The sequence below is a fragment of the Protobothrops mucrosquamatus genome, unplaced genomic scaffold (genome assembly GCF_001527695.2).
Source record: "Protobothrops mucrosquamatus isolate PMUCROS unplaced genomic scaffold, P.Mucros_1.0 scaffold_4, whole genome shotgun sequence".
NCBI lineage: Eukaryota > Metazoa > Chordata > Lepidosauria > Squamata > Viperidae > Protobothrops > Protobothrops mucrosquamatus.
Window position 1 is genome coordinate 1,620,959 of NW_015386080.1, and position 15,112 is coordinate 1,636,070.

The window sequence follows — 15,112 nt, forward strand, 5'->3', positions numbered from 1 at the left end:
GAACCAAGATACCTCAAATGGGCTAACTTACAGAATGTATCCAAAATAATCCATGACTCATGTGGAATTGAAATTTCATGAATTTTACGAAACATTTTATGACATAAAGCATTTTATGACGCAGCACAAAATTCCATAAAGCATTTCTTATAGTCAACTTCTGAGGTTTGACTGTCCTTGTACAGTTCAACATGGGCTACTTTCAAGGTAGATACATCTCTGAATGCCTCCCTGAATTTGTAACAATTCTTCCAGTACATTAGAAGCTCTGCCACTGATGAAGGCATTGAGGAATCTGGTAAGGAAATATCTCTGAAACAATGATCCAACAAGTCACAATTGTTGTGGAGAAAATAGGAGAATGAAGGAGTATTATGTATGCTCCCTGCCTTGAGTTATTTATAAAAATAATAAAAGGTGGGATAAAAAATAAGCTGTACTAAATAGGTCCATTCTCAGACTTTCTGAATATTGGATGGGAGGGGGCTTTGCTTAGGTGACCTTTGCTAACCACAGTGTTACCAAAATGATGAAAAGTGCATAATTTAGTCGTAACACAACATCTACACTTTTGGACTTAGGTTGAAATATATTTGGATTATTTTAATTGTTCGCAATCATTTCCTTTTCCTTTTCTTGCCTGTGACTTTTGCCCTTCTACTTTAGTTACTTCCAATGCATATTTGTAAAGACATTCCAAGCCAAAATCAAAGGAACTATATTATGGCTGAGTGTGCTGCTTGAATTCAGTTGTTGAGTTCAGTGCGGCTGAGTAAAATTACTTATGTATTATTGCCTCCAAAGTCTTCAGTTTTTGTAATAATCTTTTGTAATAATTATCTCTTCTCCTGATAAACCGATTATACTCTTATACTATCAGCCTTCTTTCAAATGCAAAATTTTCAGTGAAGCTTTTTAAATCACAATCCTTCATTCCAACTAAAAGAAACCCCAAGTTAGTGTAAAGTATTTTTTTTGCCATTCCTCATACATTTGAGTATTTTTGTTTTCCGTGAGGTCTAAATTTAGATTCTATGAGATACAGACTTATTTTTTGATGTTTACTGTTTAAATTGAACTTTGCCATATTCCCACCAAGCGTACCCACCACCTGTTCTTGTTTGATGGTATGGCAGGCATTTAACAGATCTTTATTTCAGCTTCTATAAATTCTTTCTAGAGATATTTAAATGTAACAGGCTCATTTTGACCTCATTAATTAATGACCTCATTAATTATAAAGATAATTGTCTGATCATCTAAAGTTTTCCAAATCACTGATAATTTCTTGTGGCTTGTAGGGTTATTCAGAGGAACAGGAAAGTGAGTATGCAGTTCTTTGAACATTAAAACATGCTTCTTCCTCCATCAAGAAGGTCCCTCTGGTGGGATCAAGTAGAAGGGCCTTTTCTGTGGTGGTTGCCTCCTTGTTGGACATCATCCTTGCAAAGATAAGGCTGGCTCCCGTTCTCTTTTAAAAGGCCCTGAGACATGATTTTGTCAGCAGGTCTAGGGATCCCAGGCTGATATAGAACCCATCAAGTGGTTTGTCAATGCTGGGGGGGGTGGAGGGAGAAAGCGTATTTGGGTTTTATCTTTCTAAGCAACCCAAAATCACCATGAGTATATACAGTAAATCTCCTAAATAAATAAATAAAAATTATGTGTTCTTTTCCAAAATAAATGCCACCTCTGTTTTGCATTTCCAGAAAATGTAGGCATCTAGAAGTCTCCTTCAGATATTTCCTCTACTGTATCCGCATGTCAGTGACAACCAGCAATGGGACTTTCCAAGTTTGACACTTGCAGATCAAGTATCTGATAACTCCTTTGATGAAGCTGTTCTGTATGCTGTCTAGTCATTTATGGATCTAACTGAAATACTTCATCAGAGCTCCTCACATGCCAAGCCTCCTTCATTTCCTTCTTCTAATCCCTTCTTAAATATATTTCCTTTCAAAGCTTTCCAGAGCTCATCTCCTAGCAAACTGCATCTGTCTCTACTTTGTGATGGATGAGGAGACAGGAATTGCCTTCTAAAACTAAGGAAAACTAAAGAAAAGGATCTGCATTCACCCGTAATTTTTACAGTGCTACATAAACTGTGTTTTTCTTATTTTCAGATTGCATTTTACCAGGCAGTTAGAAAGACCAACTGCCTTAAATGATAGAGCACCATACACATAACTTTGTGCAGTTTCTTTCTACTCTCTGCAATAGAAGTGGTAGCTTTATCAGTTGTCTCGCAGATACAGTATGTTCAAAACAAAATGGAATCATGTAAATATTCTGCTATCTGCCTCTATATCAGGTTGAAAATCCATTGTATTAATATCATTTATCTTAAAGAATGAAACTGATCATATTAGCCCTGAAACGTAAGTAGATTGCAGTTGGTGCAAGTTTGAATATTGCAATATTCAAGTTAATATGAATTGTAAATTGATGCCAGGTTGTGTTTAATACGATCAAAAATGACGTGGCAAGTTTGACACCCGTGATATATAGGATCTATGGGATCGGGCTAATTCCGATGAGAAAGATCAGAGATAAATCAGTTAGCTAAGTAGAATGTCTGGGTTTCCCAAAAAGTAGTTGGTTCCCTCCATCATGGCTTATATTCCTGTTTGTTGTGGAAATCTATTTCTGTTGGAGGCTTCTATGCTTCATGACATTTACTTCTATATAGTAATAATACAGCAATCACATTTTTCAGCAATATTTGTATAACGAAACATAGGATTTTTAAAAAAAATAAAAATAAAAACTTAATTACAGGTAATCCTCGACTTACAACAGTTCATTTAGTGACTGCTCGAAGTTACAACTGCATTGAAAAAAGTGACTTATGACCGTTTTTCACAGTTACGACCTTTGCAGCATTCCCATGGTCATGTAATCAAAATTCAGACGCTTGCCAAGTGTTTCATACTTATGCCCGTTGCAGCATCCTGGGGTCATGTGATCCCCTTTTGCAACCTTCTGACAAGCAAAGTCAATGGGGAAACGAGATTCACTTAACAACCAGGTTACTAACTTATCAACTGCAGTGATTGACTTAACATCTTTGGCAGGAAATGTCATAAAATGGGGCAAAACTTATTTAACAAATATCTCACGTAGCAACAGAAATTTTGTGCTCAATTGTGGTCATACGTTGAGGACTACCTGTACTCATTCCATGTTCCTTTGCATTTCTTTCTCTTTAGAATTGTGCAATGGAACTGTGTTCTCCAGACATAGCTCGGCTTCTTGATGTACAGCAGCATCTCCTAGTGGACATAATTTTTAAGCTACCTTGCAGATTGAAAATTAAACTGATTTCTCATATGTTCTCAGCATCTTTATTTAAATTTATATTTTAAACTAGCACATGAAACTTTGGGGTAAAAAAAATTACAAACAAAAAGAGATCTTATCTCACAGCAAACTGCTTTAACCAAGTCAGATTCCATTAACTCAGATTAGCAGACCTGATCAATAATAGTGCTTTAGAATTCCAGACAGGGATATCACCCTTACTTGGCTATAGAACCCGTGGGGCTTCTGTATGCAAAGACAGTAGCATTCCTAAAGTTCTCAAAAATTTGCAACACTGAGAAAATATTTAGCCATTACTTTGACAAAATTAAGGGGCAAAAAACCACACAGGAAATGTCACGGGTGTCAGACTTGATCGCATCACGACGTATCGGGTGTCAGACTTGATCGCATCACAACGTATCGTGATGTATCACAACGTTTTTTGCCTTTGCGGAGCTGGGGTGGGTGTGGCCTGTGTGTGATGCATCTGGCCTGCAGGCCGCCAGTTTGACACCCGTTCTATGTGGTGCAGCAGTGGGTAACAAGTAACACCTGACTCCTTTTTTGTGGTACTTGGAACACTGTAAAATTAGCATGGTGATTCCTGAATAATAGCAATATAGTCCTTGACTTATGGCAATTAGGACCAGAATTTCCTATGACCTTTATTACCACAGGTAGGTGAATCCAGCTTGCTCCACTGACATTGTGTGCTGGTTGGGAAGGTCACAAATGGCAACCAGGATCTGCAATGTTGTATATACATGCTAGTTGCCAAGCACCTGAATTTTGATAACCTGACATGGGGATACTGTGATGGTCGTTTGAGGACTATAAGACACTTTTTTTCAGTGCTGCTGTCACTTTGGTCACTAAATGACTACCTATAGCATTTCAAGTATTTTGAGACTGGAAATACTGCAACTAAAAACCATAGCCCCCCCAAAATAGGTTTTACATTAAAACAAAATCCTCTTAGCTTAAAAAAAGAGAAAATAAGTCCAAGATCTATCCAGATATACATGAGCATTTTGTGATCTCACTCATTTCTGCCAACAAATCTGAAGTGTAACCATGTTAAAATGTTACTGATATTGGATAAAGAAAGGTGTTGAAAGAAATATAATTACTTAAATTCACTACCACTGGAAAACCTTTTAGCCCAAATGAATTCCCCTCATTTTTTTTTTTAAAAGCCCCTCTGGTTGAGATTGAGATGATTATAAATGTATTACCATGTGTTTTCACAAATTTTATCGTGTTTTAAATTAGGGGCCAAGCTGAATTACGTTTTTAAATTTCTAAATAATGTGATGTTGCATTTATGTTTAAACCATAAGTAAACAGGACCCAAATAATTTTAAAAACTCTAAGGAAAGATAAAATGAATTACAAAAGGGAGAAAATAGCTATGTCACAGAATAGAAATTTTGTATAGCAAGTGATAAATTTATTGGCATTGACTAGAAATACTTTTATAATTTACCAATATCCAGAGAAAATACAATCATCACAGAATTCACATTGCATGGGGCAAACTGCATTAAAAATACCTCAGCTTGGCAAATACATTTATGCATTTTTAAGCCAAACAATGTTTTTAATTGAGTAGAAATTGAACAGACTGTTCCAGCAAATGTAATCACATTATTAAAGAGAAACTGAGCTAAATTTATATAGAGATTCTTGAAGGCTGGTTTGCTAATTGTCAGCACATCTGGATTTACTAACAGATGGTTTCACACAAAAGGAAAACTACATCTAGAAGGTTTTCTTAGCTTTCAGTTTAAAGGCAAAACAAGAATCACTCTCATTTTCAGTGTGTGTGTGTGTTAAAAAAACTAAAAGAAAAGTCTATTCTGGGCCAAAGAAGATAATGAAGCAATCCTGATCTGGTACCTTTCAGGAAGTAATAGGAAAAAACAAGTACAGGTTTATTCCTAACAAGACTCCAATTCAAAATGAAGCTATACTACAGAAAGTGTGCTGCACAAAAGTTTTTCCTGAATTTATAGCTTCTGCTATAAATGTTTGCCTTTGCCCAATTTTGACCTGTGTGCCATTGCAGCTATCTCTAGAATGAGAGCCTTTATTGATGGTCACTTATGTTTTTCTCACCTTATAGCTGCTGCAGTTGGCTCTACATGGCACTTGCCTTTGAGAACCATTCAGAAACTAGATCTGATTCAAAATGTACCTGCTTGCATAGTAACAGGTCAAGTCTAATAATAGCCATGAAATACCAATATTGCAGGAGCTGCCTTGGAAACCAGCATACTGTATCTGTATTTGATTAAACTGTGCTCTACCTGAATGTCATAGTGTGAGACGGTTCTTTTTTAAAAAAAAATACTGGTGGTATATTTATTGCAAAGGTGGCAAAGGACACAATAACACATGCTACTGGACATTATGTTTTTACTAGTTATTTGTATTAAGCATTTACAACAGGGTTAAGCATGTTCTGATGTCAGGTTTCCTCCCAGGTCTCTCTCCCAGTGACTCCTACCCAGTGGTGGGATCAAATATGTGAACAACCAGTTCTCTGTGTGGATGCCGCTTCCGGAAGTCCATTCTGGGCCTGGGCAAAAAAAGTTAGCTACTGGTTCTGCCAAAGTGGTGTGAATCAGCTGAATCCCATCACTGATCCTACCTCTCTCTCTTCTGCTTCCTCCTTTCTCTATATCTCCCTCCCGTTTCTGGCTTGATGTGTGTATGTAAAAAATAAAGGACTGGACTTTACATAGTGTGTTCAGTGTGGCTTAAATATTCTCATCTCAGCCAAAACATCTATTATTTCTCCATTGGAGGATGAATCTCTCTCAGGGTCTTCTGCCCAGTTTTTCCCCAGGAACTAAGGTGTCTCTACTGACAGCCAATTCCCTCTGCTCCCTCCAGGATCTTAGATGTAGTTGACACCTGCAGCCAGCCAAGTCCCTCCTTCCCATTCTTGGGTCTTGTATAGAGCTTTCATACCACTGGGTCTTTAATTCTTCTTCCAAGAAAGACTCCTGGAGTGTTCTTCTCAACCAACAAATGCTCAACACACTTCATTTTTATGTCCAACTTCTCTCTTTCCAGCCATTCTGTTTACTCCAATTACCGTCTTTTATCTCCATTCTCTTCACTCCACTTTGTACAATAACTTAAAAGGTAGATGCCCCCCCCCCCGCTCCAACACCTTTGGAGACTATATGGAACTTTGCTATATGGAACACCTGTCACATAATCTCCCCATACCAGCCATGGCTAGCAGCCAGGTCAGCCCATCGGTCTCTTGATAGAGCAGCTGCCCTTCAAAGCCAGAATTGAGGGTTGGGTTTTTTTCCTCCTTTTACTCAGTCAGCAGCAACAGCCATGCCAAGCCACTCAAATCCATAGACCATATTAACAAAGAAAGCAGCTGCTCTAATTGTCTTGTCATGCATTTAGGGTCTTTCCCTGCATTGTAAAATCAGAGCTTAAAATATTTCAAGTGAATGTTTTATTAAAGGTCTAAAGTTTCCTTTAAAGGGATTTTAAAATAATACTTTAATACTCTTTTAAAAGTACTTTATTTTTATTCAAATTGCTGAATTCTATTTTGCCTGCTATAAATTTTAATGCTATAATAGTATATCTAAGCCAGAATAGTTTAACAAAAACATAACATCTAATACTTGATTTCACAGAAAATCGAATTGTACTACACGACATTGTAAAAAAAGATATACTGACAATAGTTGATTGGGAACATGAAAAATATGCAGCAATGATGAAACTAACAGAGTATATACAGAAGCTTCTCTAAATTTAATCAAGAATGGCCCCCATATATACTATATATAACACAGCAAGGCAAATTAAATGTTTATATTTTATATTATATAGTTTCTAGAGCTTATGTTAATAAATGCTGTAAACTGATTGAAATAAAAAGAAGGGGTTGGAAAAATTACTTATTGTTTCCTTATCTTTTCCTTATTTTTAGTATTTACAAATAGAGGGAATTCAACACTAAATTCGAAGATTTATGGGTGTAGATAGGTAACCAAAAACACTGTGTTCATAAAACATACTAAGCAAACAAAGTACATTATGACTTAGCATGCTGTGTGAACTCAACCAATTGTTTATCTAAAATACCAGGACCACTTAGGTAGCAGCATCTAGCAATCTTGGATCAAAATCAGACCTGATTAGCCTGGGACTAGGTAGTATAGAAGATCATTAGCGAATATCCTCGCCGTAAGTTAGACATGTAAACAGCCACACACACAAAACTTTAGAAAGTAGCAGTGGTGAAGGCTTCTATAATGTTGCCAAGAAAACTATATGCCCATGTAATCACCCACTAGGAGCTACACAACACAAAGAAACCAATACGTTCACATTATAGCGTAGTTAAACTACAGCTTAGTAACATTGTATTAACCCAGCCATTCCTGTTTATAAACCGTGGCTTTTATCTGTCATTGACTCAAGCCATCCATAACTTAGTCAATAAACTAATATTAAACTAACCGTTATGAAAATACTAACATTACTCCAATTCTCCGCTTACCATTACGAATATTTTTTCTACTAGCCATGGGGCTATTTATCTTTTGGTCGAGAGGAAGTCCCAACAAAACCACATATTCGCAGCGCAAACTGGGAGACATTTTAGACCAATAGGCGCTGCCTATTGGCTTTCTGAGGAGGAGCTTCCGGGGTCACGATTGAGAGGTAGCGGTTTCCTTCTGGTCGGGCAAAAGGGCATATAAGGAAGTCCCGTCCGGGCCTCAACCATTATCGTCGCCGACTTCAGGAAACGGTGTTAGAAGGAAGAGCTGTAAACAAACACTGTTGCCCGGCGAGAGAGGGCGGCTAAGCGGGGCAAGACGGGTCGGAGACATCATTAGGAGAAACGAACAGGCTGCGCAACAAAAATTTTGCTCGTGGCCGACTGACTTGTTTCTCTCGGGTAGGTACAGGGACATTGAACTGGACGGGAAACCCCGGGAGAATAGATTATCCCTGTGATCTAGATCATTATGAAAGATGCAGCACAGACCTTAAAGGAAAATGAAGTACCATCATTTTACCATATTATTTATATCTGTACATCTATGTATGCCTATGAATCTAAAACACAGTATTTCAGATAAGATTCAATCTTACGCTAAAACATTAGTTGCCTCTAATTGTTATGATTTAAATATTTCTGGCTTGTTAGCATCTTTAAATTTTGATTTTTGTGTACATATCACTGTGTAAATATATACTCCCCACTGAAAAGGAGTGAAATATGTTAAGTGAGCATGTTCTGTCTTCTGTCTGTATCAGAAGAATTCTGTAATTATAAAATGTAGATGAGGTGGTTTTCCACTCATTTCTGATATAAAAAAATTATATGAACTGTTTCAGTGGCTGCAACTTGTAATTATGCAGAATGCTTCAAAATTATCCATTCTTTGTACTAATTGAGTGATTATGTCACCAAATTAGCGTTCTTAGTGGTTACATTGATAGACTTTCTGCAGAAAAAACAAACATCCTGAAACTAATTTGTGTCTTCCTCCTCCTCTTTTTTTTTTTTTTGCATTTGATATGTCCTACTGATATTTGAGTTCATACACTTCCCTTAAAGAGTATGCACCTTTAATTACTGTAATCTCTCTTTCAGGACTATTACATAATCTGATGCAGTTCTCCCCTGGATATGGATCACATCCTCAAAACTACAAAGCTCCCTCAGGAAACTTCTCACAAGTGCCCAGTAAAGCAATTCCTTCACAGCTGGGAAACTATTATGGTGCAGATTATTATTCTGCCCAATGCTCTGTTCCAGCACAAAATGCTAATGTCTTTTCTGTGACACCGAAGATGTTAAACTCGCAGGGATCACAACACTTGTACAATAGAGCACCTCATAATGCAGAACCGCCAGGACCTATCCAAGGAACAGTACCTCCTGCGTCCCAGATGCATACCAGCATTTCACAGTCATATTCTTCATTTACTAGTCCCTACAACAATTCCGTCTTGTATTCTGCCAGCTCTTCTGTTCCATCTCAGGGATTTGTTGCTTCCTCTAGTCATTATCCCATGCCTCCTGTGTGTAGTGTTGCATATCCTAATATTGTATATCCTCCTATGTCTACTGACAATCCATATGGGCAGATGCCTAGTTCCCAGCCTGTGATGGCACATGGGCATTTGAATGCAGCAGGTGCTTATTCTAATCAAACTAGAGCCCCACCTATAGGACAACCCAGAGTTCCTTTGGGCTACACTTCTGCATCATGGAGTGCTCCAGAGCTCCATTTGGCTCAGGGGAATCATGGCAGCTTTATAGGATCTCTTCCTGAAGCAAACAACACAATGAGTACAGGTATTGCACAAAGAAATTATATGTGACAGAGAATGCAAATACGCTTAAAATGAATTGACTGTTGTACATAAAGTGCAAGCTAAGGAAGCTAAATGTTTTACTATGCTTCATATTTTCATTTTTTTCCTTTTCTCTCCAGCTTGCTTTTTCTTTTTGAACTATAATATAAATCAAATACTTTGCTTGGTGCTGTTAAAATAAGTTCTGTCTTATGTGCAAGATTGTTTGCTCTATTTAAATCGCCCATATCTTTAAAAGAATAAAAACGATTGTTTACAGGATTTTAATAAGCAATATGTTGCCTATAATAGGCAATGTTGATTTGTGCATTATTCTCAGACTGCTTTCACTTTAATGCTTCTTTTTTTAAAACTGGAAGCTGATTCTTCATTTTCTTGCTGATAATGTTCCTCAATAGGCTAATTTGTTTTTCAAGTTTGATTCCAAACATCCATTCATTGTTTGGGTGTCTGTAAGCAAATACATGTACAGGTAGTCCTCGACAATTGAGCCCAAAATTTCTATTGCTAAGTGAGATACTGTTACTTAGTTTTGCCCCATTTTATGACCTTGTTTGCCAAAGTTGTTAGGTGTATCATTGCAGTTGTTAAGTTAGTGACACGGTTGTTAAGTGTATCTTGCTTCCCCACTGACTTTGCTTGTCAGAAGGTCACAAAAGGTGATCACATGACCCTGGGACACTGCAACCATCATAAATATTAGTTGCTATGTGACTCAAATTTGATCGTGAAGATGCTGCAATGGTTGTGTGAAAAATGATCATAAGTCACTTTTTCACTTCCATTGTAACTTCGAACGATCACTAAACAAATTGTTGTAAGTCAAATACTATCTGAATAGAAAGTAAATACGTGTAATGAAGCAAATTAGTAATACAAAGATTCATAGAAAAAATCCTACACAAATGTTTCAACTCTTTTGAAAAATTCTACATTTCTTCATTATATTCATCTATTGTGATGTAACAGGCATCAAGCATTAGATGCTGAGTATAATCAGAGTGAGTTCAGTCATTCTGAACTCACTCTGATTATACTCAGCATCTAATGCTTGATGCCTGTTACCAAGGTGCAGCAATCTCTTTCATTAGAATAAAGTTACGTTGTAAATATGGGATTTGTCATCTTTGCTTGCTTTTCTTGTATCTTTTAAGACTTAGACAAAATTATCGTAAACAATATTAATAGGCATATTGTAAAGACAAAATTATCGTAAACAATATTAATAGGCATATTGTAAAGACAAAATTATCGTAAACAATATTAATAGGCATATTGTAAATGACCATACTTTTATTAAAAATCTTTGAATCCATTATCTGGATGCCATTTTCAGAAATTTCATGCTATATCTGTTTTTAAATGTATAACTTCTGTCACTTTGAAAATGACTTGTTAATCAGTGTAAATAATCCCTTATAACGTATACTCCCCATGTTTGATTTTTCAGGGTCACCACATTCTATAAATCAGAATATCCAGTCAGTAAAACCTATCCAAGGAGTGGCTTCAGCTACAACTTCTTCAGTTAAAACATCTAATGTAGAGAAGACAGGAAAGCTCATCACTTCATCTTGTCTTACACAGTCATCAGATTCTTTTCTTCATGAAGGTATAGAAATTGGCTTAAAAGAAAAACATTTTATGTGCTCCAAATTGTGGAGAATTGTAAGTTAGGAATTTATAGAACTTTTCTATGCATCATTTTTTTTAATAAAATAGCTATTGGTTGGCATGGGTAATCTGAAAACAGTGCATAGGCGTGTAATTTTAATATTTATAAGATTTAGTTCTAATTTAACTATCTTCCATATTTTTATAAATGCTGAAATAATGTACGTAATTTATACTATTGTAAGCTGTCCAAAGTTACATATTTAATTAAAAGAGCCTGTAATTAATGCAGGACAGCTTTTGTCTTCTTAGAATTGAAATTATAGAGTCAGAATCAAGTTGTCCCAATGGTGATCTTTAGTTTAAATATTGTCATAACTCATGATGTGTACAGATTAATTTATCAAATTATTTGCTGCCCATTTCACAGTTCAAAGTGACTTTTATAGCTACATACAAACTTTTGACAATTATAAGTATAAAAACTAATTACAAAAATTAAAACTAACTTATTTTCATTTATGTACAAAATGTTGTGGGCAAAACAGTACAGAAGTTTTCAGACAGCCCATGCTCAAACCTTATATGCCTGTTTTTGGACATCAACCCAGATGGATTTGTTTTATTTCAAGTGGAAGCCAAAAGGTGTTTGTTGAGTGTTCTGAATATTTTACTTTTCTTTAATTGCTATAGTTGGAAAATGTCTTTTGTTCTTGTTCCTATTAATGTTTTTTTTTTTTAATTCTCTTGTTTGGGCCACAGTAACAGATGAAATCAGTTATGTCCCTATTGCTGTTTAGCTTTGGCCAGATGTGATATATAATGTTTGAATTTGGAAGTAAAACAATAGGATTTCAAGGAGCACATAGCACAGAGAGAACGAATATGTCATTGGACAAAATCTTACTAGAGAAAAAGAAATTGCTGTGAGGGTCATTAGATTCAGTGCTGGACTGGTGCTTACATCCAGTTTACAACCGGACCTCTTATGAACCAGTGCTGCAAGATTTTTGTTGAAATGTGAAGAGATGAAGAGATTGCTGACTAATTCAGGTTTACATGTCTCAACATCTGATCCCTCAGAACATCCCCTCCCAGGAAACTCCCATCTCCCTTCAAGTAAGTGACCATACCGAACATAAAGAGACACTTGGGTATAAATCTGTTTAATCCCTAAGTGTGAAGATTTGTAGCTGAGGCAGTTTCTGAACGTCAGCTAATAACCATACCGAGGGCAGAATTTTCTGTTTGAAAAGCTCTTTGCTGAACTCCACAAATTCTGGGCTCAAAGAATTTGACAGTCCAGTTTGATCCTGAATCATGCATTGGTTGAACAAGATTTTTGAACAAGATTTTTGCTTGCCAAGTTGTGTTGAAGGAGATGATCCTGCACTGATCTCTCTCCTGTCTTGAGACAGCTCCTGGTTGTGGGGATGTCCCAGATGGAGAACACAAGTCCAAACTTCAGCAGCTAGTGCCCCAGTTCTGGCAGAGGATTCTTCTCAATTTGCAATAGTATCATTGGTATATTGGTTAGGAAAAGATAGGTGTTGTCTGTTGTTTCACACACACACAATCGTGTTGAATGAAGCACATAATCTTTTTTGTATAATCTGAAAGATGTGCACTAGATGCTATCCATATGGTTTAGCTGGCTCTCTTTTTCAGTATCTGAGCAACACCACTGAACAAGGCACAGACTAGAACAAACTTTGTGTGCTATTGTCGAATCTCTGCACCATTTGAGCGCAATAGTAGTTAACCATGATACTTTCTGTAGTTTTCCACCCTTCCTTGAATACAGTTCTATGGCCCAAGGACTTGCCCTTGTGCTCAGTGATCACATTTTGGGCTGCAATCTCTGATTCAGTTAGGTCAGACATTTTATTGATTTAGAGGTGAAATGGACTTAGTGTATGCATACATACATGCTACATATAGGCCATTGTCTAGTATATCATAGAAGAAAAAAAGAACTACTCATTTATGCTATTACCTAGCAGGGTAGAAAAGCTATTGGTTTTTTTAAAGATTAGTATGAGAAGTTGGATTTCATGTGGATAGGTTAATATGCATAGCCTACAAAACAAAAGGAAGTGGAATGTTGGAGGTAGCATAAAAAGCCTGTGTTTATGCATAGGTATGCATTGCAATAATTGTATGCACACACTGAATTGGGTAAGTACATAAATGTCACTTTAGCTGGTCTGTTGGTTTGGGTTGTCTTTAAACTTTGTGAGTACTCTTGGTTCCTCTTGATCTTGAGAATCAGGAAGCTTTTGTATACATATTATCATCTCCAAAGGAACTAAGTTCCTCAATTGGTAGAGAAAAAGAGCATGTCCTGAGTTCAACGTACACTTAACCTCAATAAACTTGTCAGAGTATTATCTTTTTTTCATTCCAAGGTTCTATGCTAATTTACTTTGGCTTGGTTGGTTGATTTAGAATTTTTGACTTTGTTGTTGTTCATGCATTACTGTGCTCTGTGCATTTGTTTGAGAAGACTTCAGAGACAGCTGCCAGGAAGAGATGGTTGGGTTAAAGCTACTACATCCAGGACTGCAGTGACTTACAGCCAGTAAGCGTAAGATTAGTTTCCTTCCTCTCTTGCTGCTTTTTTGTGGTTGTCCAGATTTTTGCAACCCAAATGGTTTATTCTGAATGCCATTGTTTTTCATGGGTAAAACATATGAAGCTATTCTGAGATTGCATTCTGTTGAAATATAGGAAAATCATTTTAGCTTCTGTTTTTGCTACAGTGCAACTAGCCCCACAGATGGGCAGAACTTCCAAATCTCATTGTTTTGTTTTGAGTTTAAGGTATATATTGAATAAGAGGTATAGAAAGAAGTTGTATGGTGAGAGCTGTCATGAGTCATTCTGATCGTTATCTCATGTTTATACTAATATATTTAGTAATATTCCCAATACACTTCAACAATTGCCAATGGAAATCCAAATGGATCGCTGAACACCCAGCCATAGGTAGACATATACATGACCCCACAAAAAAGGTGCCAGGCTTTGAACTACTACCTCAGCAATGGACAATCCTGAATAGGTTTTGCACCTCGCACGGCGTCTGCCAGGACTGTCCGTATAAATGGGGTACAGTATCCTCCCCTCAGTGTGACTGTGGGATCCCATGTCAAACTGTAGATCACATTGTGACTGGCTGTAAGTTGAGGGCATATATATCAGTCCAGTATCTGATTTTTTCCCATATAAATGATTCTGCGCTTCAGTGGTTAGATGGCCTAGTAAATAACTTTAGTAATAGCTATTGTAAGTTAGTTAAAACTCTCAGTTGTTCTATTACCAGTGTTTCTCAACCTGAACCGGTTTCTGAGGTGTGGCCTTCAACTGCCAGAATTCCCCAGCCAGCCTTGCTTGCAAGGCTGGCTGGGGAATTCTGGGAGTTGAAGTCCACACCTCAGAAACCGATCCAGGTTGAGAAACACTGTGTTATTCAGTCACTTCTGACTCTTTTGAGACTAGCAGGGCTTCTTTTTGCCAGGATTGTCTTTTGGTGGCCTATTTTTAAAAGTCTTGTAAGCTTTGACTTGTGTCACCAATGGTAGCATCTTGTCAAGTTGTTTTCGGATGACCTCTTTTATTATTGCTTTCAAATGATTTCTGTACATCAGGGGATTTTTTCATTTATATTTGCCATTTCCTTGCCTATCTAAAATATTTAAGTCTTATTTCCATTGAGCAGTCTGGGTTTGCATCATGGGGTATTGAATGATTTGTTCTTCTGGTCCAAGTTATTCTCAACAATTTTGTTTAGCTTTTTTTATGTCACAGCCACATGTTA

The 15,112-nt window shown here is 36.8% G+C and overlaps 1 protein-coding gene across 1 annotated transcript in view; it reads left to right on the plus strand.

Annotated features, from left to right (window-relative positions):
• The first annotated feature begins 8,882 nt into the window (after positions 1–8,882).
• SEC24B (SEC24 homolog B, COPII coat complex component) overlaps positions 8,883–15,112 on the plus strand; it is a 33,175-nt gene continuing 26,945 nt past the window's right edge. Inside the window, exons 1-2 of the mRNA XM_015811099.1 lie at positions 8,883–9,658; positions 11,129–11,290. Of these exons, the coding sequence (XP_015666585.1) occupies positions 8,968–9,658; positions 11,129–11,290 (853 nt within the window). The 5' untranslated portion in view covers positions 8,883–8,967. The remainder of the gene's footprint in view (positions 9,659–11,128; positions 11,291–15,112) is intronic.